Source organism: Dipodomys merriami, unplaced genomic scaffold (assembly GCF_024711535.1).
Source record: "Dipodomys merriami isolate MVZ:Mamm:240054 unplaced genomic scaffold, mDipMer1.0.p SCAF_69, whole genome shotgun sequence".
NCBI lineage: Eukaryota > Metazoa > Chordata > Mammalia > Rodentia > Heteromyidae > Dipodomys > Dipodomys merriami.
In genome coordinates this window covers 7,128,987-7,147,984 of record NW_027206279.1, presented here as the reverse complement: position 1 = coordinate 7,147,984, position 18,998 = coordinate 7,128,987, and the positions used below count along the sequence as shown (strand labels likewise).

At 41.1% G+C, this 18,998-nt stretch overlaps 1 protein-coding gene across 2 annotated transcripts in view; it reads left to right on the top strand.

The window, feature by feature from the left end:
* Positions 1-18,998, top strand: part of Spg11 (SPG11 vesicle trafficking associated, spatacsin) — a 59,486-nt gene that overhangs the window by 14,180 nt on the left and 26,308 nt on the right. For both annotated transcript variants that reach the window (XM_070005991.1, XM_070005992.1), the window contains 13 exons: positions 417-549; positions 2,701-2,856; positions 3,256-3,431; positions 5,552-5,728; positions 6,458-6,529; positions 7,081-7,208; positions 7,972-8,147; positions 8,745-8,955; positions 10,062-10,265; positions 11,942-12,048; positions 14,340-14,485; positions 15,834-15,995; positions 18,093-18,159. In XM_070005991.1, coding sequence (XP_069862092.1) covers positions 417-549; positions 2,701-2,856; positions 3,256-3,431; positions 5,552-5,728; positions 6,458-6,529; positions 7,081-7,208; positions 7,972-8,147; positions 8,745-8,955; positions 10,062-10,265; positions 11,942-12,048; positions 14,340-14,485; positions 15,834-15,995; positions 18,093-18,159 — 1,915 coding nt within the window. The remainder of the gene's footprint in view (positions 1-416; positions 550-2,700; positions 2,857-3,255; positions 3,432-5,551; positions 5,729-6,457; positions 6,530-7,080; positions 7,209-7,971; positions 8,148-8,744; positions 8,956-10,061; positions 10,266-11,941; positions 12,049-14,339; positions 14,486-15,833; positions 15,996-18,092; positions 18,160-18,998) is intronic.

Below are 18,998 nucleotides of genomic sequence, written 5' to 3'. Positions count from 1 at the left end.
TAGTTTCGGCTGGGAAGGTGGCTCAGTGGTAGAGTGCTTGCCTTGCATACATGAGGCCCTGGGTTCTATTCCTCAGCATCACATAAGTAGAAAGTGGTAGAGCACTAACCTTGAGCTGAAGAACTGGGGGACAGTGCTCAGGCCCAGAGTTCAGGCCCCATGACCAACCAAAAAAAAAAGAAAAAAATCATAGTCTCATATCTACTCTAGTCTCAGCATACCAAGTTGTAAAGTTCAAAAATCTGTGTTCTAGGGCTGGAGGTATGGCTCAAGTGGTAGTCACTTGCTAGTAAGCAAGAGCCACTGAGTTCAAACCCAGTATTACCTCCTCAGCTCCTCCACCCCACCAAATATTCTGAATCCTGGATTTTATTTTTCCTATAGTAATTTTTTTTTCTCATTTCCTCCAATTTTAGGCTGGGATAGAAAATCGTCAGCTAGACACAGTAGATTTCTTCTTGAAGAGCAAAGAAAATCTTTTTACTCTGTCCCCCAAATCTTCTGTAGATGGTCAGTTTCATCATGCTCCATCAAGTTTATATTTAAAAAGTAAGTAAAAGATTTCTAATTCGAAGCTACCATTTCTAATCACTTTTAAATTACTGTTCCCTTCCTTCCTCCCTCCCTTCTTTCCTTTTCCTTTTCTTTTTCCTTTCCTTTTTTCTTTTTCTTTTTTGATTGTGGACCTTGAACTTAGGGCTTAGGCACTGTCCCTGAGCTTTTTCTTTTAGCATTTTGAGCCACAGTAACACTTCTGGTTTTCAGATGGTTAATTGCAGATGAGTCTCATGGACTTTCCTTGCCTGGGCTGGCTTTGAACTGTGATTCTCAGATCTCAGCCTCCTGAGTCGCTAGGATTGCAGTGTGAGTCACTAGTGCTTAGCTGCTGTTTCATTTTTCTGTTCTCTATTTTTTTGGCAGTAATTGTGGTTTGAATTCAGGGCCTCTCACTTTCATACCGTTAGACAGGTGCTCTAATAGAGTCATGTCTCTGCTGATAGGACTCACTCTTTTCCAGGGAGGGCAAGGCCTCTGACCACTGTGCCCTGTCCTGCCAGAGCTCCCTGTTGCTTGAACTTTTCTAGGGCACCATGTCTGACTGTCTAATGGCCATCTTTTACCCAGACACTGGCAGGATGACCCAAGTCTCCCTGACTGTAGTTGTTCCTTTATACTGTCCTAGTGGAAAACCTATGTTTTCTTTTTTCTTTTTCTTTTTTTTGGGTCCGGTCGAAGGGCCTGAACTCTGGACCTGGGCACTGTCCCTCAGCTCTTCAGCTCAAGGCTAGTGCTCTACCACTGGAGCCATAGCGCCACTTCCGGCTTTTTTCTTTTTGCTTATGTGATGCTGGAGAATCGAACCCAAGGCCTTAGGCATGCAAGGCAAGCACTCTACCACTGAGCCACTTTCCCAGCCCCCACAACCCATGTTTTCCATAATTGGTGCATGATTTTAAAAAAGAGAAAGCTAGGTCCCTAGACACACTGCCAAATTCACAAATAATGAGAGCAGCGTTTTGGAAAGAAGTAAAGCTTATTAATTTGCCTGCCAGATGAGATAGATGTGTTGTGACATGATTTCTCAAGAGCTGCCATAACCAAAAACTGCTGTATTTGCCCCAAGGGGGGACTGTTTTTTTTTTGTTGTTGTTTTTGTTTTTGCCAGTCCTGGGGCTTGAACTCAGGTCCTGGGCACTGTCCCTGAGATCCTTTTGCTCAAGGATAGCACTCTGCCACTTGAGCCACAGCATCACTCTGGCTTTTTCTGTTTATGTAGTACTGAGGAACGGAACCCAGGGTTTTATGCATGCTAGGCAAGCATTCTTCCACTAAGCCACAATCCAGCCTGAGGACTGGTTTTTAAGGGAAAGGTGAGGAGTTTTGGGCTCCCAGGTTAACTACCTACTGGATCATTGGTACCAGTCTCTGAAGCTGTATGTTCTGCTTAGAAAAGTTTACTTTTCTATGGCCCCCACAGAGAGTGTGATGACCCAGTCTAGAAGATGGCTGAAAGAATTTCCCAGCAAGAGGGAATTACAGGGAAGGAAAGACAAACTTAATCAAGTTCAGATTTTAGCTCTTCTATGTACTTTAAAAATTACCCTCTATGGGGCTGGGAAGGTGGCTCAGTGGTAGAGCGCTTGCCTTGCTTGCATGAGGCCCTTGGTTCGATTCTTCAGCACCACATAAGCAGAAAAAGCCGGAAGTGGCACTGTGGCTCAAGTGGTAGAGCGCTAGCCTTGAGCTGAAGAGCTAAGGGACAGTGCCCAGGCCCACAGTTCAGGCACCAAGATCGACAAAAAACAATAATAAAAAACACCAAAAAATCAGGAAATGGTGCTGAGGCTTGAAGTGGTACAGCACTAGTCTTGAGCAAAAAAAAAAAAAAAAAAATTACCTCTCTGAACATTAGTTTTCTTTTTCTCATCTATGTTAAGGGGAATACAACCCAGCCTCCTTAGGTTTTTAAAATAAACAAGGTATTAATATAATACCTAAGATAGGTGGTCAGAAAACTGGTAGTTAATTATAGCTATTGAATAATTATTAGAAAAAGTTTAATAAGTCTTCATGAAAGTCTTTTGAGCTTTGTAAAAATAAGTCTTTATATTTTATAATGCAATATTGTATTTTTGGATGTGTTAATTTGGGGAGAGTAATCTAGTGTTGTTCATGTTCATTTCCTTGGTTCTTTCTCAGATGTGGAAGAGTTGACGCCAGCATTGGACTTACTTTGTGCAGCAATTAGAGAAAGTGACTCTGAAACCCAGAGCAAACACTTTTCAGAACAGCTGCTTCATCTTACACTGTCTTTCCTTAATAAACAAATAAAGGAACTTTTTATTCATACTGAAGGTAAGACTACCAGCATGAACGGGACAATTGCACGGTTCTTGTGTCAAGACACAGATAGAATCACTGATGTTACATGGAAGAGCCTAAAAACCAGTGTAGTTCCATTTGCTAATGTAGAGTAAAAATGAGTAAGTGAAAGAGGTTTTAATACAAAGTTGGCACAAAGACATGAGACTTGTCACTGTGAAGAGTATGGAAAAGATTATATTAACACACAGCTACTTAGAAGTAGAGTAAACCCTCAAACATTGTTTGAAAATACTGATTTTGAATTTTGCCATTGTCTGGAATTCTTTGTAACAAGTCATGGTGTGTTTCTTACTTTTTCTCCCTTTTATGTTTGTGTATGTGCATGTACACACCCTTGCACTTGGAATGGCACATGGGTGATTTTCACAGAACTAGATGAAGATCTACAGAAAGGAGTAAACATTTTGACAAACTACATCAATGAACTCCGAACCTTTATGATAAAGTTTCCTTGGAAGCTAACAGATATTAAGGATGAATATGTTATCAATAAAAATATCCCCACAGTAAAAGAGAATGATGCATGGGAGAGACTCAGCTGTGAAGTAAGTATAAGTAATTATCATACGTGTTTTGTCAGATTCAAAGGATCTGAGAAAGCAACACAAGAAATAGAATTTAGAATTTTTACACTTGTGATTTAGAACCTTTACACTTGAGATTGAGAATCTTTGCCAAGAGTTTATTTTATTGGTTTGAGAATGTTTAGGCATAACTTCAAACTTATGTCTAACAAACTCTTTTTTAATTTTATCTGCTATATGGATTGGCTATTTCTTTTTTTTTTTTTTTTTTTTTTTGTCGGTCGTGGGGCTTGAACTCTGGGCCTGGGCGCTGTCCCTCAGCTCTTCAGCTCAAGGCGAGCGCTCTACCACTTGAGCTACAGCGCCACTTCTGGTTTTCTGGTGATTTATTTGGAGATAGGAGTCCCACGGTCTCTCCTGCCTGGGCTGGCTTTGAACCGCGATCCTCAGATCTCAGCCTCCTGAGTAGCTAGGATTACAGGCGTGAGCCACCAGCGCCTGGCTGGATTGGCTATTTCTTAATGCAAGAACTGCCATTTGGGTCAAACAAATTCATCTGAGGTGGCATTCCTCTAGCAATACTACCACACTGGATCAAGACTGGCACTTTGTTTCGTTTATTTGTTTTTGACGTTGGGTCTCAATGTTTAGCCTAGGCTGGACATGAACGTGTTTTGTAGCCTAGTCTGAGGCTTGTGATCTTTCAGCCTCCATCTCTTGATTGCTCTCCCTCTCCCTCTCCCTCTCCCTCTCCCTCTCCCTCTCCCCCTTCTTCTCCCTCTCCCTCCTTCTCCCTCTCTCTCTCTCTCTCTGTCCCTCTTTCCCCCTCTCCCCCCTCTCCCCCTCCCCTTCCTTCCCTCCCTCTCTCCCTCTCTGTCTCTGTCTCTCTCTGTCTCTGTCTCTCTCTTGCCAGTCCTAGAGCTTGAACTCAGGGCCACTGTCCCTGAGCTTCTTTTGCTCAAGGCTAGCACTCTACCACTTGAGCCACAGCGCCACTTTGGACTTTTTCTGTGTATGTGGTACTGAGGAATCAAACCCAGGGCTTAGGGCATGCTAGGCAAGCACTCTACCATTAGGCCACATTCCCACTGGCTGCTTTTTCTTATCTCTCATCCTGTTTTCTTCTCTTTAATGTTTTTTTTTCTAAGTTACTGATTTTTTTTTTTTTTTAATTGGAGAGTTACACTTCACTTTTTTCCCCCACCCCCACCCCGGTCTACACTTCACTTTGATGAAAGCTGTGGTCTGTCTTCAAAAACATGTCTAATATGTACATATAACATGCAATCTAGTTTTGTGCCAAGCTTGATACTTTATATTTCTTTAAATCCCTACATCAAGAATACTACCTGTCCTTTGGCTTTAGAGCTTCAGTTACAGATTTGCTTTGCTGTAATTTATTTTTTTTTTGGGTCCGGTCATGGGGCCTGAGCTCTGGGCCTGAGCGCTGTCCCTCAGCTTTTCAGCTCAAGGCTAGCGCTCTACCACTTGAACCACAGCACTACTTCCAGCTTTTTTCTTTTTGCTTATGTGGTGCTGAGGAATCGAACCTCATGCATACAAGGGAAGCGCTCTACCGCTGAACCACCTTCTCAGCCCCTCTTTTTGTTTTGGTTATGTTTCTTTTTTCTTTTGGCAGTACTAGCATTTGAATTTGGGGCCTTGAACTTCTTAGGCAGGTGCTTTACCACTGAGTCATATCCTTCCTTCTTTCTTCATGCCCCTCCTCTTTTATTTTTTGCCTATGTAGGTTTTGAATAGAGTATCACAGGTATGCTTGGACTAGCACTGAGCTATGAGCCTCCTGATATCTGCCTCTTGACTAGTTAGGACCACAGGTGTGAGCCACTGTGCCTGTCTGATTACCGCTCTTTTGAACTGTCTTCTTTAGTATTCTGGGATACTTGTGTCATAGTCTTTTTCAGGCAGCACTATAATTGCTCTATATCTTCCACTAGACTTCAAGTTACTAGAGAGCAGAGTCTGTTTTAGTCAGTTTCATATACTCTGTGCCTAGTCCCAAACCCAAGTTAAAGATTTTAAATAAAAGTTCCTTAGTTAGGTGCCCAATAAATGTGTATGTCCCACGTTGATAAAGAAGAGAATAAAATATATTTTTTGCTCCCCCCCCCTTTTCCTAGGAAGTTATTGCCCAGGCCATTTTAAATAATAAAATACCAGAGGCACAAACCTTCTTCAGGATTAACAATCATCCTGCTCAAAGACTACAGGAGCTTATCAAGATAGGCCTAGATTTGGTCTATGACAGTTTAAAGAACAACAATATAAAGGAAGCCTCTGAACTTTTGAAGAATATGGTGAGTATGTAATGCATTTTTTAAACATTTTAAAGTCTCCCCTTGTTTTTTGTTTTTGTTTTTGATTTTTTTAAGAAACTGGGTCTCACTATATAGCCCCATCTGACCTTACATTCACAGTGCTCACATTTCAGCTTCCTCAGTCCTGGGACCACAGTCATGCACCCCACACCCGTGAGACAGTGTTTTCCATAGGAGACTTCATATGTGCCCATGTTATTATTTGTTGGAAGACATTCTGGATCTTTGATGTGACCCCCTTACACCTCCACTTGAGCTTTACGGGCTCCTTGTTTGGGGCTTCACGTTCTATAATTTTGTTTCATTTGATAAGGCAAGTCCTAGAAGTAGGACTCCTGAAGCTGGCTCTAATCTACATAGATGGAGTCTTCCCTCATGATGAGTTTATGCAAGTTTAGGTGGAAAGAGAAAAAATGTTAGGGATTGTTGTTTGTAGCAACCTTTAAAATGTTCAAGTAAATAAACACAGCAAGTTGTTGTAGTCTTGGCCCTGTGGTAGGATGGTATCATCTTAAATTGGTCTATATAGGCTGCCTTTGTTCTCCCAAATGTTTTAGGGACTTGAGGATTAGCAAGTAAATGTATATAATAGGTGTGGGAAAATAAATATTTGCCTGCAACAGAAATATCCTGTTTCTAACATGTTTATATTCAACATGTTTATGTTTTGTATTTCCAATACAAAATGGTTTTCTGGGTTTCTTACAGGGCTTTGATGTGAGAGACCAGTTGCTCAAAATATGCTTCTATACAACTGATAAATATATACGGGACTTTTTGGTAGGTAAAGGTGAGATTTTGTAGCTTCCTCTTTTTTTTTTTTTTTTTTTTTAATTGTGAAAATACCGTACAGAGGGGTTACAATTTCATGGGTTCCTCTTGTTGTTGTTGTTGTTGTTGTTGTTGTTGTTTTGAAATAGGGTCATAGTATGTACCCTAGGCTTACCTCAGACTCACACTTGGCCTCCGCCTCCTGAGTGCTGGGATTATAGGTGTGAGCCACTGACACCAGACTCTTTTTTTTTTTTTTTCCTTGGGTCTGGTTGTGGGGCCTGAACTCTGGGCCTGGGCACTGCCCCTCAGCTCTTCAGCTCAAGGCTAGCACTCTACCACTTGAGCCACAGTGCCACTACCGGCTTTTTTCTTTTTGCTTATATGGTGCTGAGGAATCGAACCCAGGGCCTCAGGCATGCAAGGCAAGCGCTCTACCACTGAGCCACCTTCCCAGTCCTGGCACCAGACTCTTAAGTGGCATTTAATCTCATGAGTTTGTTTTGTTTTGTAAATGTGCTAAAGGTTTGTGAGGTTATTCTTTTCAATTTTTATTCAAGGTTGAAATTTTGAAAGAGAAAAAATACTTCTCTGAAAAAGAAAACAGAACTATAGACTTCGTGCATGAAGTTGAGAAGCTTTATTCAGGACATGTCCAAGAAAATGTGCAGATCCAGTCCTTTCCCAGGTAGTCTTATTAGTTCTCCCTTTCCCTTTTCTTTCCTATTAGTCTCCTATTGATAAAATTATAGATGATATCTAGTGTTGGTTTTTTTGTTGTTGTTGTTGGTCATGGGGCCTGAACTCTGGGCCTGGACGCTTTCCCTCAGCTCTTTTTTTTTTTTTTTTTTTTTGTCGGTCGTGGGGCTTGAACTCTGGGCCTGGGCGCTGTCCTTCAGCTCTTCAGCTCAAGGCGAGCGCTCTACCACTTGAGCTACAGTGCCACTTCCGGTTTTCTGGTGGTTTATTGGAGATAGGAGTCTCACGGTCTCTCTTGCCTGGGCTGGCTTTGAACCACGATCCTCAGATCTCAGCCTCCTGAGTAGCTAGGATTACAGGCGTGAGCCACCAGCGCCCGGCATTCCCTCAGCTCTTCAGCTCAAGGCTAGTGCTCTACCACCTGAGCCACAGTGCTGCTTCTGGCTTTTTCTGCTTATGTGGGACTGAGGAATCGAACCCAGGGCCTCAGGCATACAAGGCAATCACTCTACCACTGAGTCACCTTCCCAGCCCCTCTAGTTTGTATTATCAGCATAAATTTCTCAGAAGGATCTATGCTTATATTTTATTTTATTTTTTTGCTGGGCCTGGGGCTTGAACTCAGGGCCTGGGTGCTGTCCCTGAGCCTAGACCCAGAGTTCAAGCCCCAGGACTGACCAAAAAAAAAAAAGGCTTTCCCTCCCACCAAATAGAAAACAAAACAAAAACTTTGTCATTCATTCTGTTTCTAGGTATTGGATAAAGGAACAAGATTTTTTCAAGCACAAATCTGTCTTGGACTCATTCCTCAAATGTGATCATAAAGATGAATGTAACAAAGAAGACCACAGAATTGCGTTAAATTGGGCTCAGTGGTGGGATGAACCAACCCAAGAATACATCCTTTTTCCCAAGATAAGCCCAGAAGGCAAGTATGAGAAAGCCAAAATACAAACATATCGAGCAAACATTAAATTATGTGTTCATGTTTAACTGTTTTGGCATCTCCGTTCTAGAATTTTTTTTTTTTTTTTTTTTTGGTTGTGGGGCCTGAACTCTGGGCCTGGGCGCTGTCCCTCAGCTCTTTTGCTCAAGGCTAGCGCTCTAACCACTTGAGCCACAGCGCTACTTCTGGCTTTTTTCTTTTTGCTTATGTGGTGCTGAGGAATTGAACCCAGGGCCTCATGCATGCAAGGCAAGCGCTCTACCACTGAGCCACCTTCCCAGCCCCTAGAATACTTTTAGAGAGGGAGAAAGAAGAGAGTTGAATACACAGTGAAATGCCCAGCTCAGGAGACCCTGTTTCACTTTTTAAACACTAGTAATGTGAAACTGTAGTATTATAAAATGAACCATACAAAGAAAAGCATAAAAGAATTACTAAAGTTAGAAAAAGAGGACCCAGATAATTCATCCATTACATGAATATTAATATTCTGATTGTTACATCTACCTAGTAATTCGGTATTGAATTATGTGTTAATAATTAATTGCTCTTTTAAAATGTGTTTTGTTCTTCATGTAGAATACAAATCATATTCACCAGAAGCCCTCTGGAAATACCTCACAGCTCACCATGATTGGTTAAACATCACCTTATGGATTGAAGAATTTCAGTCCCAGGAAAATTACGTTTCACTCCAGAACAAGTGGCCTCCTCTAACTGTTGATATTATTGATCAGAATACCTGCTGTAACAACTACATGAGGAATAAAATTTTAGATAAACTGGCCAGGTATTGTAATTATTGAATTAATCCCCAGTGAGAAGAACAAAACAAGGAGCAATACTTAAAAAATGGTGTGGTAAAGAGGGTGTACTCAATGGTAGGGCATTTGCCTAGCATGAGCCAGGCCCTGCTTATGTTTGATCTTAATGCCATATTGTGTGTGCGCAGGTGTGTGTGCATGTGTGCACGCACTCATGTGTACACAATTCTCCTTTGAAAGCCCATAACTCTAGTTTGGTATCATTTCATATTAGAAAGTTTACACTGTTGTTTATTGTTGTCATAAACTGATGTTTTAAAGTTATCTGCATAATTTAACACTATATGGTGGTGAATAGGCTCTTAAATACAGATTCTTTTTTTTTTTTTTTTTTTTCAGGTAAGGGGTAGGTTTATTCAGTAGACTTGCTGGGACCAGGCAAGGTTGGCACTCCACGTGGCTGGGAAAGGCCTGGAAATGAGAAAGAGCTGGGAAAGAGAGGAAAGAGAGAGGAAAGAGCAAGAAAAGAGCAGAGAAAGAGCTAGAAAAGAGCAGCGAGAGAGATAGAGCTAGAAAAGAGCAGCAAGAGTTAAATACAGATTCTAAATGTAGATTCTTCCCAAAACATTGTGTATTGATGTAAAATTGTTGTCAGTGGGGCTATAAGAGCAAATGGCTAGAGCTAAGAGGAGGACCCTCCATGAGGTATCTTGGTGACTGTCTCCACTCTTCTTCATATTATCATTGTACTTATTGCGCTTTGTATAACTGAATTGCAGAGAAAATGTTGATGAATTTTTCAGTGCTCATGGAAAATTCAGATTCAGAGTTAATTACAATTGCCACACTGCTTTGGACAGAGATTGGGAGTGAGAGAGCGAAGGAGAGAGCTGGTGAGCTTAGTTTAGGTTTTTGAAATACCCAAATATCAAGGCTATAATTGCTGCCTTTCATGAAGTCATAATGACCTCTGCAGGGAACCAGAAAAGACAAATAAATGTGTCTCTGAGCATATTTATAAAGTTAAAAATGGCAGCCTTAATTTGTAAATAGTTTTTAAATAACGGACACCCTTTGGTCTCTTCTGAGCCTGTCAACTTTCTGACTTGTTCTACTTTAACTTGCCTCACAGGAATGGGATTTTTCTTCCATCTGAACTAGAAGATTTTGAACTCTTCCTCCTAAGACTAAGCCGTATTGGGGGTGTAATACAAGATTCACTCCCCGTTCAAAACTACCAGTCCAAAGAAGGTTGGGATTTCCATTCTCACTTCATTCGCTACTGTTTGGAGCATAGTCTGCAGCATCTTCTTTATGTCTATCTTGACTATTACAAGTGAGTTCTGAAAGCTGACTGTTCACACTTTGCATATTTCTTTTGAGTTTTATGAAAATATTAAGCATTCACATGAGGAATACTGATCTTTTGGGGCTACTTACTTGTCGGTACTAGGAACTGAACTCTCACAGTCTTGCGTTTGCTCAGATGGCCCTTTACCACTTGAGCCACACCTCCAGCCCCATGATCTTTTCAAGTATTTTCTCTCAACTCAATACTGGGTACTTACAGTTCAGTACCATGTTAAACTAAATGCATATGAGATTTTTGTTGATACTAATTCTGAAGCATCCTTTTAACTTTTTTTTTTTTTTTTTTGGGTCCGGTCGTGGGGCCTGAACTCTGGGCCTGGGCGCTGTCCCTCAGCTCTTCAGCTCAAGGCTAGCGCTCTACCACTTGAGCCACAGCGGCACTTCCGGCTTTTTTCTTTTTGCTTATGTGGTGCTGAGGAGACTTGTCTGTTTGGGCTGACTTCAAACTTCTATCCTCAGATCTTGACCTCCCGAGTAGCTAGAGTAGCTAGTATTACAGGCGTGAATCACTAGTACGTGGAGAGAACACTTTTTGAAAAAGGTTTTATGTAGGAAAGACTAGCAATTCAAACAATAGATTTCTGGTCCTTATCATTGAGTCTTTCTTAGACGCGGAATTGTTCTGTTTTGTTTTTGTCAGTCATAGGGCTGGAACTCTGGGCCTGGGCATTTTTCCTCAGCTCTTCAGCTTAAGGCTAGCTAGCACTCTACCACTAGATCCACAGCGCCACTTCCAGGTTTTTCTGCTTATGTGGTGCTGAGGAATCGAACCCAGGGCCTCATGCATGCAAGCCGAGCACTCTACCACTGAGCCACCTTCCCAGCCCAGACATGGAATTGTTTTCTCCAAAGCTACTGTGGCAACAGGAAAATTTTAAATCTTTATTTTCAAAGGACTGATTCTGAGCCTTAAGTGCCTAGTTTTAGTCTCGCTGTAATTCTGTAAAGGTTTTTGAAAACTTAAGGTTGAAAATGCTAAAAAGTTTTTATTGTAAAAGCCCCTCAAATAAATAGTATCTTTTTATTTCAATATGTTCATATATATAGTATCGTGTGTGTGTGTGTGCGCGCACGCACATGCACGTGCACACACCTGAACTCTGGGCCTGGGCACTGTCCCTGAGCTCTATAGCTCAAGGTTAGCTACTCTACCACTTGTGCTACAGTGCCACTTCTGGCTTTTTCTGCTATGTGGTGCTGAGGAATCGAGCCCAGGGCCTCATGCATGCAAGGCAAGCACTACCACTGAGCCACATTCCCAGCCCCGTATATATAGTATCTTAAAGTTTAAGGTATCTGTTAACTTTCTTAGAGTTGGTAAAATTTCATCATGGTATTAAACACATTCTTTAAAATCTCTAAAAACGTTCTCTTTCAGATCATAAAGAAAATGTAAAATAAAATACAAAAAATGGGAATATTTTGTGTTAAATTTATTTTGTAATACCAAGACTTTTTCTTTTTCTTTTTGTTTTTTGAGAGTGGTTCTTACTATGTAGCTCATGATTCTCCTGTATCATCCTCCTGAATGTCAAGATTCTTTTTTTAATGCAAACAATTCTGTCTGTCATATCAAGTATGTTACCAAAGAAGTATTATTTGCTTTTGCTTTGCTTTTTTTTTTTTTTTTTTTAAATACAGACTTAGTCCTGAAAATTGTCCCTGTTTGGAAAAGAAAGAATTACATGAAGCTCACCCTTGGTTTGAATTTTTAGTCCAGTGTCGACAGGTTTCCAGTAATTTAACAGGTATGAATATATTGTAGTCAAAAACCTTCTTTTTAGGTAATGGGTTTATTGAATGTAACTGTGGACTCTTTAAATCATTTGATTATAGTCATATATCTGACAGCAATCCAGGCTCACACTTATGAAACAGATCAAAAAATATTAACTTCTTGCCATCAAAAAAAGCAAGATTTGGGGCTGAGAGCTTATGAATTATGTTCCCTTTTCCTACCACAGCCTATCTTACCACATATCTTCTTAGGAATCTTTTTTTTTTTTGGTTGTGGGGCTTGAACTCAGAGCCTGAGCTCTTTTTCAGAAGGCTAGTGGTCTACCACTTTGTTTGTTTTTTTTTTGGTCTGGTCGTGGGGCCTGAACTCTGGGCCTGGGCACTGTCCCTCAGCTCTTGAGCTCAAGGCTAGTGCTCTACCACTTGAGCCCCAGTGCCACTTCCAGCTTTTTTTTTTTTCTGCTTATGTGGTGCTGAGGAATTGAACCCAGGGCCTCATGCATGCAAGACAAGCGCTCTACCACTGAGCCACCTTCCCAGCCCTGGTCTACCACTTTGAGCCTTAGCTCCACTTCTGGTTTTCTGGTGGTTAATTGGCTTTGAACTGTGATCCTCAGATCTCAGCCTTCTGAATAGCTCAAATTATAGGTGTGAGCCAACAGTGCCTGGCTATTAGGAAACTTTTATTGTTTTTATTGGTTTATTTTGCAGTATGAGGATGGAGGGCCTCTCATTTGCTAAGCATATACCCCCTGAATCCTTTGTTAAGGAGTTCCAGATGGAATGAAAAAAAATACATAGGATTGCTGTGTCCTCTAAGGTAGCTTCTGAGATCCTTGGTCTGGTTACAATCAGACAGAAAATATCTGTTAACTTAAGAACTTAGCTAGTGTTAAAAATTACTGCTGATGCCAGGCACTGGTGGCTCACGCCTGTAATCCTAGCTACTCAGGAGGCTGAGATCTGAGGTGGCTCATGCCTGTAATCCTAGCTTATCAGGAGGCTGAGATCTGAGGATCACCGTTCAAAGCCAGCCATGGCAGAAAAGTCTGTGAGACTCTTATCTCCAATAAACCACTTGAAAGCCGAAAGTGGTGCGCTGTGGCTCAAGCAGTAGAGCGTTCGCCTTGAGCTGAAGAGCTCAGTGATAGCGCCCAAGCCCAGAGTTCAAGCCCCACGACCGACAAAAAAAAAAAAAATTACTGCTGATTTGATAACTGATTCATGGCATCTGTTTGAAGTTTTTTCATTGCTAGTGAACTCTTTTGATGAGTTAGGCATTTTGCATTATTTCCTTCCTTGAAATTGGTTATTGAATCTATTTGGCTGTTAGTATTTTTGGCATTGGTTTGTATAAACTCCTTGTTAAGATCATTACTTCCTGAGATTGTCATTTGTTATAATTTTTGTATATATTTTTTGCTGGTCCTGGATTTGAATTCAGGGCCTGGGCACTTGCTGTCCTGAGCCTTATTATGCTCAGGGTTAATGCTCTACCACTTGAGCCACAGTGCTACTTCCTAGATTTTTCTGAGTAGTCTAGTAGAGACAGGAGTTTCTCAGACTTTCCTGCCTGAGCTGGGTTCAAATCCTGAGTAGCTAGGATTACAGGTGTGAGCCACCCATGCCAGGCTTTTTCTTTTAAGTACTATGCACTAACCGATTGTGCCACTGGAGTTCTGACCAATATATTTTTTTTTGTTTTGTTTTTTGGTCTTGGGGCTTGAACTCTGGGCCTGGGGGCTGTCCCTGAGCTCTTCTGGTTTTCTGGCAGTTAATTGGAGAGAAGTCTCAAGAACTTTTCTGCCTAGGCTTGCTCTGAACTGCAATCCTCAGATCTCAGCCTCCTAAGTAGCTAGGATTACAGGAGTGAGCCACTGGTGCCTAACCAGTTTTGCATTACTCTGTATTTTTTATTTTTTTTGTGCCAGTCCTGGGGCTTGGGTTAAGAGCTTGGGTGCTGTCCTTGATTTTTTGTTATTCAAGGCTAGTGCTCTACCACTTTGAGCCACAGCACCACTCATGGCTTTTTGGTAGTTAATTGGAAATAAGAGTCTCATACACTTTCCTGCTCGAGCTGGCTTTGAAGCAGGATCCTCAGATATCACCCTACTGAGTGTTACCTTTCTGTTTTCTTTGCCTGAAATCTTTTTTTTTTAAATACAAATCATCCTTTCCTTCGTGATATATTTCTATTGCTTTTAAACTTACAAAGTTATTTTCCTTTCTTAGAACAATGTACCCTTTAATTTAGTATTTATCCCTTTTAAGGAGACAAAAAAATTACCCTTTTATTTTCCAGATCCCAAACTGATCTTCCAGGCTAGCCTTGCAAATGCTCAGATTTTGATTCCCACCAATCAGGCCAGTGTAAGCAGTATGCTACTGGAAGGGCATACCCTCCTGGCCCTTGCTACTACAATGTATGCTCCTGGGGGGGTCAGCCAGGTATGGATAGCACTTTTATGTATTATGGCGAAATAGAACTGATTTTAGGTTCAGCAGAAATATCTGGATTGTGTAGCTCTCACTTGATGCTAAAATATAATCACTGAAGTATTTTATTAGGTTGAAGAACATAAAATGAGCATTAACAATTTTTACATCCTAGGGGCTGGGAAGGTGGCTCAGTGGTAGAGTGCTTGCCTTGCATGCCTGAAGCCCTGGGTTCGATTCCTCAGCACCACATAAGCAAACAGAAAAAAGCCGGGAGTGGCGCTGTGGCTCAAGTGGTTAGAGTGCTAGCCTTGAGCTGAAGAGCTGAGGGACAGCGCCCAGGCCCAGAGTTCAGGCCCCATGACCGGACCCAAAAAAAAAAAAAATTATTTTTACATCCTAAATTGAAAGGGAGCTAGTGCATTATAGAGATTCTTTTTCCCTATTAACGTTTTTGGAGCTCCAGTTTGTCTACAGGGTAGAATGAGTCAGGGTCTGATTGCCTCTAGGAATAAGTATATTTTAGATTTATTGTGGCTGATGAGTTATTCTGTTGTTTTCCTGTTTTAAAGAGGTAAAAAAATTAAAGCATAAGCTCTAGCTACCCATATAAATTCTTTAGAGGGCCTTACTGAAAAGTGCTCCTTTTTGCTTTTTGACGTGTGCTTGGTGAGAAGAAATTTTTTGTTTTTGTTGGTCATGCCGTCTGAACTCTGGGCCTGGGCACTGTCTCTTAGCTCTTCAGCTCAAGGCTAGGGCTCTACCACTTGAGCCACAGCGCCACTTCCAGCTTTTTCAGCACCAGCTGAGGAATCAAACCAAGGGCCTCATGCATTCAAGGCAAGCACTCTACCACTGAGCCACCTTCCCAGCCCTGTGTTGGAGGAAATTTGAGGGTATCATTCATCTAATCTTCAAAAGTTTCATGTTGCCAAGCTAGTGTTAACATAATCTATTTTAGATTCTGCTTTTGCTCACCCATCAGAAATTAAGACTCAAAATTATATCAGCTGAGAAGGAAGGATATAGGAATCATCTAGTAGTTTTTAAATATTTTAAAATACTTGATGTTTAATATTTGAATATTTTAAGCGTTATAGTAACAGTCTTTTTTTCAAAAGCATATAGTTTGAAAGCAATGGATTATCTCTCTCATCTTCCTAATTTTGTTCAAATGGAAACAGGCTTGATATATAAATATCTAGTCCAAAGTCACACAGCTAGTTTGCTTTTGAACTATTAACCTGGTACTATTTTTACCAATGTTACTCTAGTAGGAATCATCTGTGTTGGTAAATAGTCTGTAAATCCTTAAAAATATTTACTATCTAAACATTATGTCTGATCTCTTTTTTAATAGGTTGTTCAGAGTGAAGAAAATGAGATCTCTTCAAAGAAAGTGGATCCCCAGCTACTGAAGATGGCCTTAACTCCTTACCCAAAGCTCAAAACTGCTCTCTTCCCACAGTGCACTTCTCCTACTGTTCTGCCACCTGATATTACACTCTACCACCTCATTCAGGTACTTTGTTTAGAAAGCCAGTTTTCTTAGCCGGGCGCTGGTGGCTCACGCCTGTAATCCTAGCTACTCAGGAGGCTGAGATCTGAGGATCGCGGTTCAAAGCCAGCCCGGGCAGGAGAGACCGTGAGACTCCTATCTCCAATAAACCACCAGAAAACCGGAAGTGGCGCTGTAGCTCAAGTGGTAGAGCGCTCGCCTTGAGCTGAAGAGCTGAGGGACAGCGCTCAGGCCCAGAGTTCAAGCCCCACGACCGACAAAAAAAAAAAAAAAAAAAAAAAAAAAAGAAAGCCAGTTTTCTTTTCATATGCATCTTTTAAATGGTGGACATTTAGCATACAGCATGATTTACACATGGTAAAGTAGAATGTAGGTATGATATAGCACACAACCTATAACTCTGCTTGTATTTTAAAGAGATTCCTAAAAGCCTGCTTAGAGATTTCAGTCAAGAACACCTTCTTGGGGCTGGGAAGGTGGCTCAGTGGTAGAGTGCTTGCCTTGCATGCCTGAGGCCCTGGGTTCGATTCCTCAGCACCACATAAGCAAAAAGAAAAAAGCCGGAAGTGGCGCTGTGGCTCAAGTAGTAGAGTGCTAGCCTTGAGCTGAAGAGCTGAGGGACAGCACCCAGGCCCAGAGTTCAGGCCCCACGACCGGACCCAAAAAAAAAAAAAAAAAAAAGAACACCTTCTTTTGCTCATTTCTCAGTTCAAAGGTATTTCCATTTTCTCCTCTGACATACTCATTCTTATATGCTCTATAATTCTATAAAGGTACAAAATCTTTTTTTGTTTTGTTTTGTTCACATACTTGTGCTTAAAAACTCAGGGCCTGAGCACTGGTCCTACATTTTTTTGCTCAAAGCCAGTGCTCTACCACTTAAGCCATAGTTCCACTTAGGGCTTTTCAATGGATGATTGAAGTTGAGTCTCACAAACTTTGCGGCCTGACCTGGTTTCAAAATGTGATCCTTAGATTTCCGCTTCCTAAGTAGTTAAGGAATACAGGCATGAGCTATTGGCTCCTGGTTCTAAAGTAGGTTTACTATATAGTGATAGATGTTTTTTAAAAAAAAATGGATGCCAGTGGCTCATGCCTGTAATCCTAGCTACTTAGGAGACTGAGATCTAAAGATTGAAGTGCAAAGCCAGTCTGGGCAGGAAAATCCGTGAGACTCTTACCTCCAATTAACCAACAGAAAACTGGAAGTGGTGCTGTGCTCAAGTGGTAGAGCTCTCGCCTTGATATGAAGAGCTCAAGGACAGCACCCAGGCCCAGAGTTCAAGCCCATACAAGAACAACAAAAATATTTAGAGGGCTGGGTAGGTGACTCAGTGGTAGAGTGCTTGCCTAGCATGTATGAAGTCCTGGGTTCGATTCACCAGTACCACATAAACAGAAAAGGCTGAGTGGTGCTGTGGCTCAAGTGGTAGAGTGCTAGCCTTGAGCAAAAGAAGCTTGGGGACAGTGTCCTGGTCCTGAGTTCAAGCCCCAGGATTGGCCAAAAATTAAAATTATAGAGTGCTAGGTGCTGGTGGCTCACACCTGAAATCCTAGCTATTCAGGAGTCTGAGATCTATGAATTCCAGTTCAAAACCAGCTGGGATAGGAAAGTCTAAGAGACTCTTGGCAGTTAATTGGAGTGTCAATTGGAGATTAGAGTGGTAGAGGACTAGCCTTGAGCAAAAGAGCTCAGGGTCCAAGTTCAGTCCCCATGACCAAAAAAAAATTTAATGATCAAACCTAGAGACTTACACATTTTTATTTTTTTGCCAGTCCTGGAGCTTGAACTCAGGGCCTGAGCACTGTCCCTGAGCTTTTGCTCAAGGCTAGCACTCTACCATTTGAACTACAGTACCATTTCCAGTTTTCTGAGTGGTTTATTGGAGATAAGAGTCTCACACTTTCCTACCCAGACTGGCTTTGAACCTCAGTCCTCAGATCTCAGCCTCCTGAGTAGCTAGGATTATAGGTGTGAGCCACTGACGCCTAGCTGCAATAAGTTTTTTACATTTTGTTCAAGAAGGGAAAACACATCGCCTTTTATGTCATTTATTTTTGAATGAGTGACCTTTAACTCTGACTTTTTCTCATTTTTAGTCCTTATCGCCATTTGATCCTGGCAGGTTGTTTGGCTGGCAGTCTGCCAACACACTAGCCATAGGAGGTAAGTTATTATGAGAACTTCTTACTTTAGAAGCATTTTAGTAGTGTGGAAGGTAGATACTAACAAATGTGCTTCTATTTTTAAAAGAAAAGCACATTTCAGTGGGAAACACGGGATACTAATTGAAAAATGTATTGTGAATTCAAAGTCAGTATATTAGGTTACTAGTGCTAAACTTGCTGGGAAATATATGTACTTGTTTATATTATAGCTTTCCAAAAAAAATCCCTTTCTTTGCAGTATAGTATCATAAAGGTTACTACTATTAGTATTGACATTAAACTCTTGCTCTGCTAAATAATACCTTTATGGCCTTGGGCAAGAAATTTAACCTTTTGTCACTTCTCTGAATAAGATTAATAGCACAGTGCTCATGGTACATGTTACTGAGAGAGTGAAATGAAATAAGGCATTTGTAAAGCTTTCATGAAATGAGTACCAGCTGCCCCACACATTTCTCTCTATATACTATAGGAATTTTGAGTGTTGTGTCATTCTTGAACTCAGCTATTTGTTTTTCTTCTAGCTTTGCATTCAGGCTTAGCCTTTGACATGTTGCCTGTGATGCTATTATCTATATTGCTCTATTTGACTAGTAATTTGTACGTAGAAGTAAAAATATGTCATACTCTATATGCAAGTGTATTTCAAGTATATTGACATACCTAAAATCAAATTACTTCTGTGTGTATTTGTGCACAAGCAGATGCGTGTGTGTGTGTGTGTGTGTGTGTGTGTAGTGTGTAACAAACACTCTACCATTGAGCTATCTAATTTTTTATTATTGACAGTCTGGCCTTGAATTTGTGTTCTCCTGCTTCTGCTTCATGCTGGGTTTA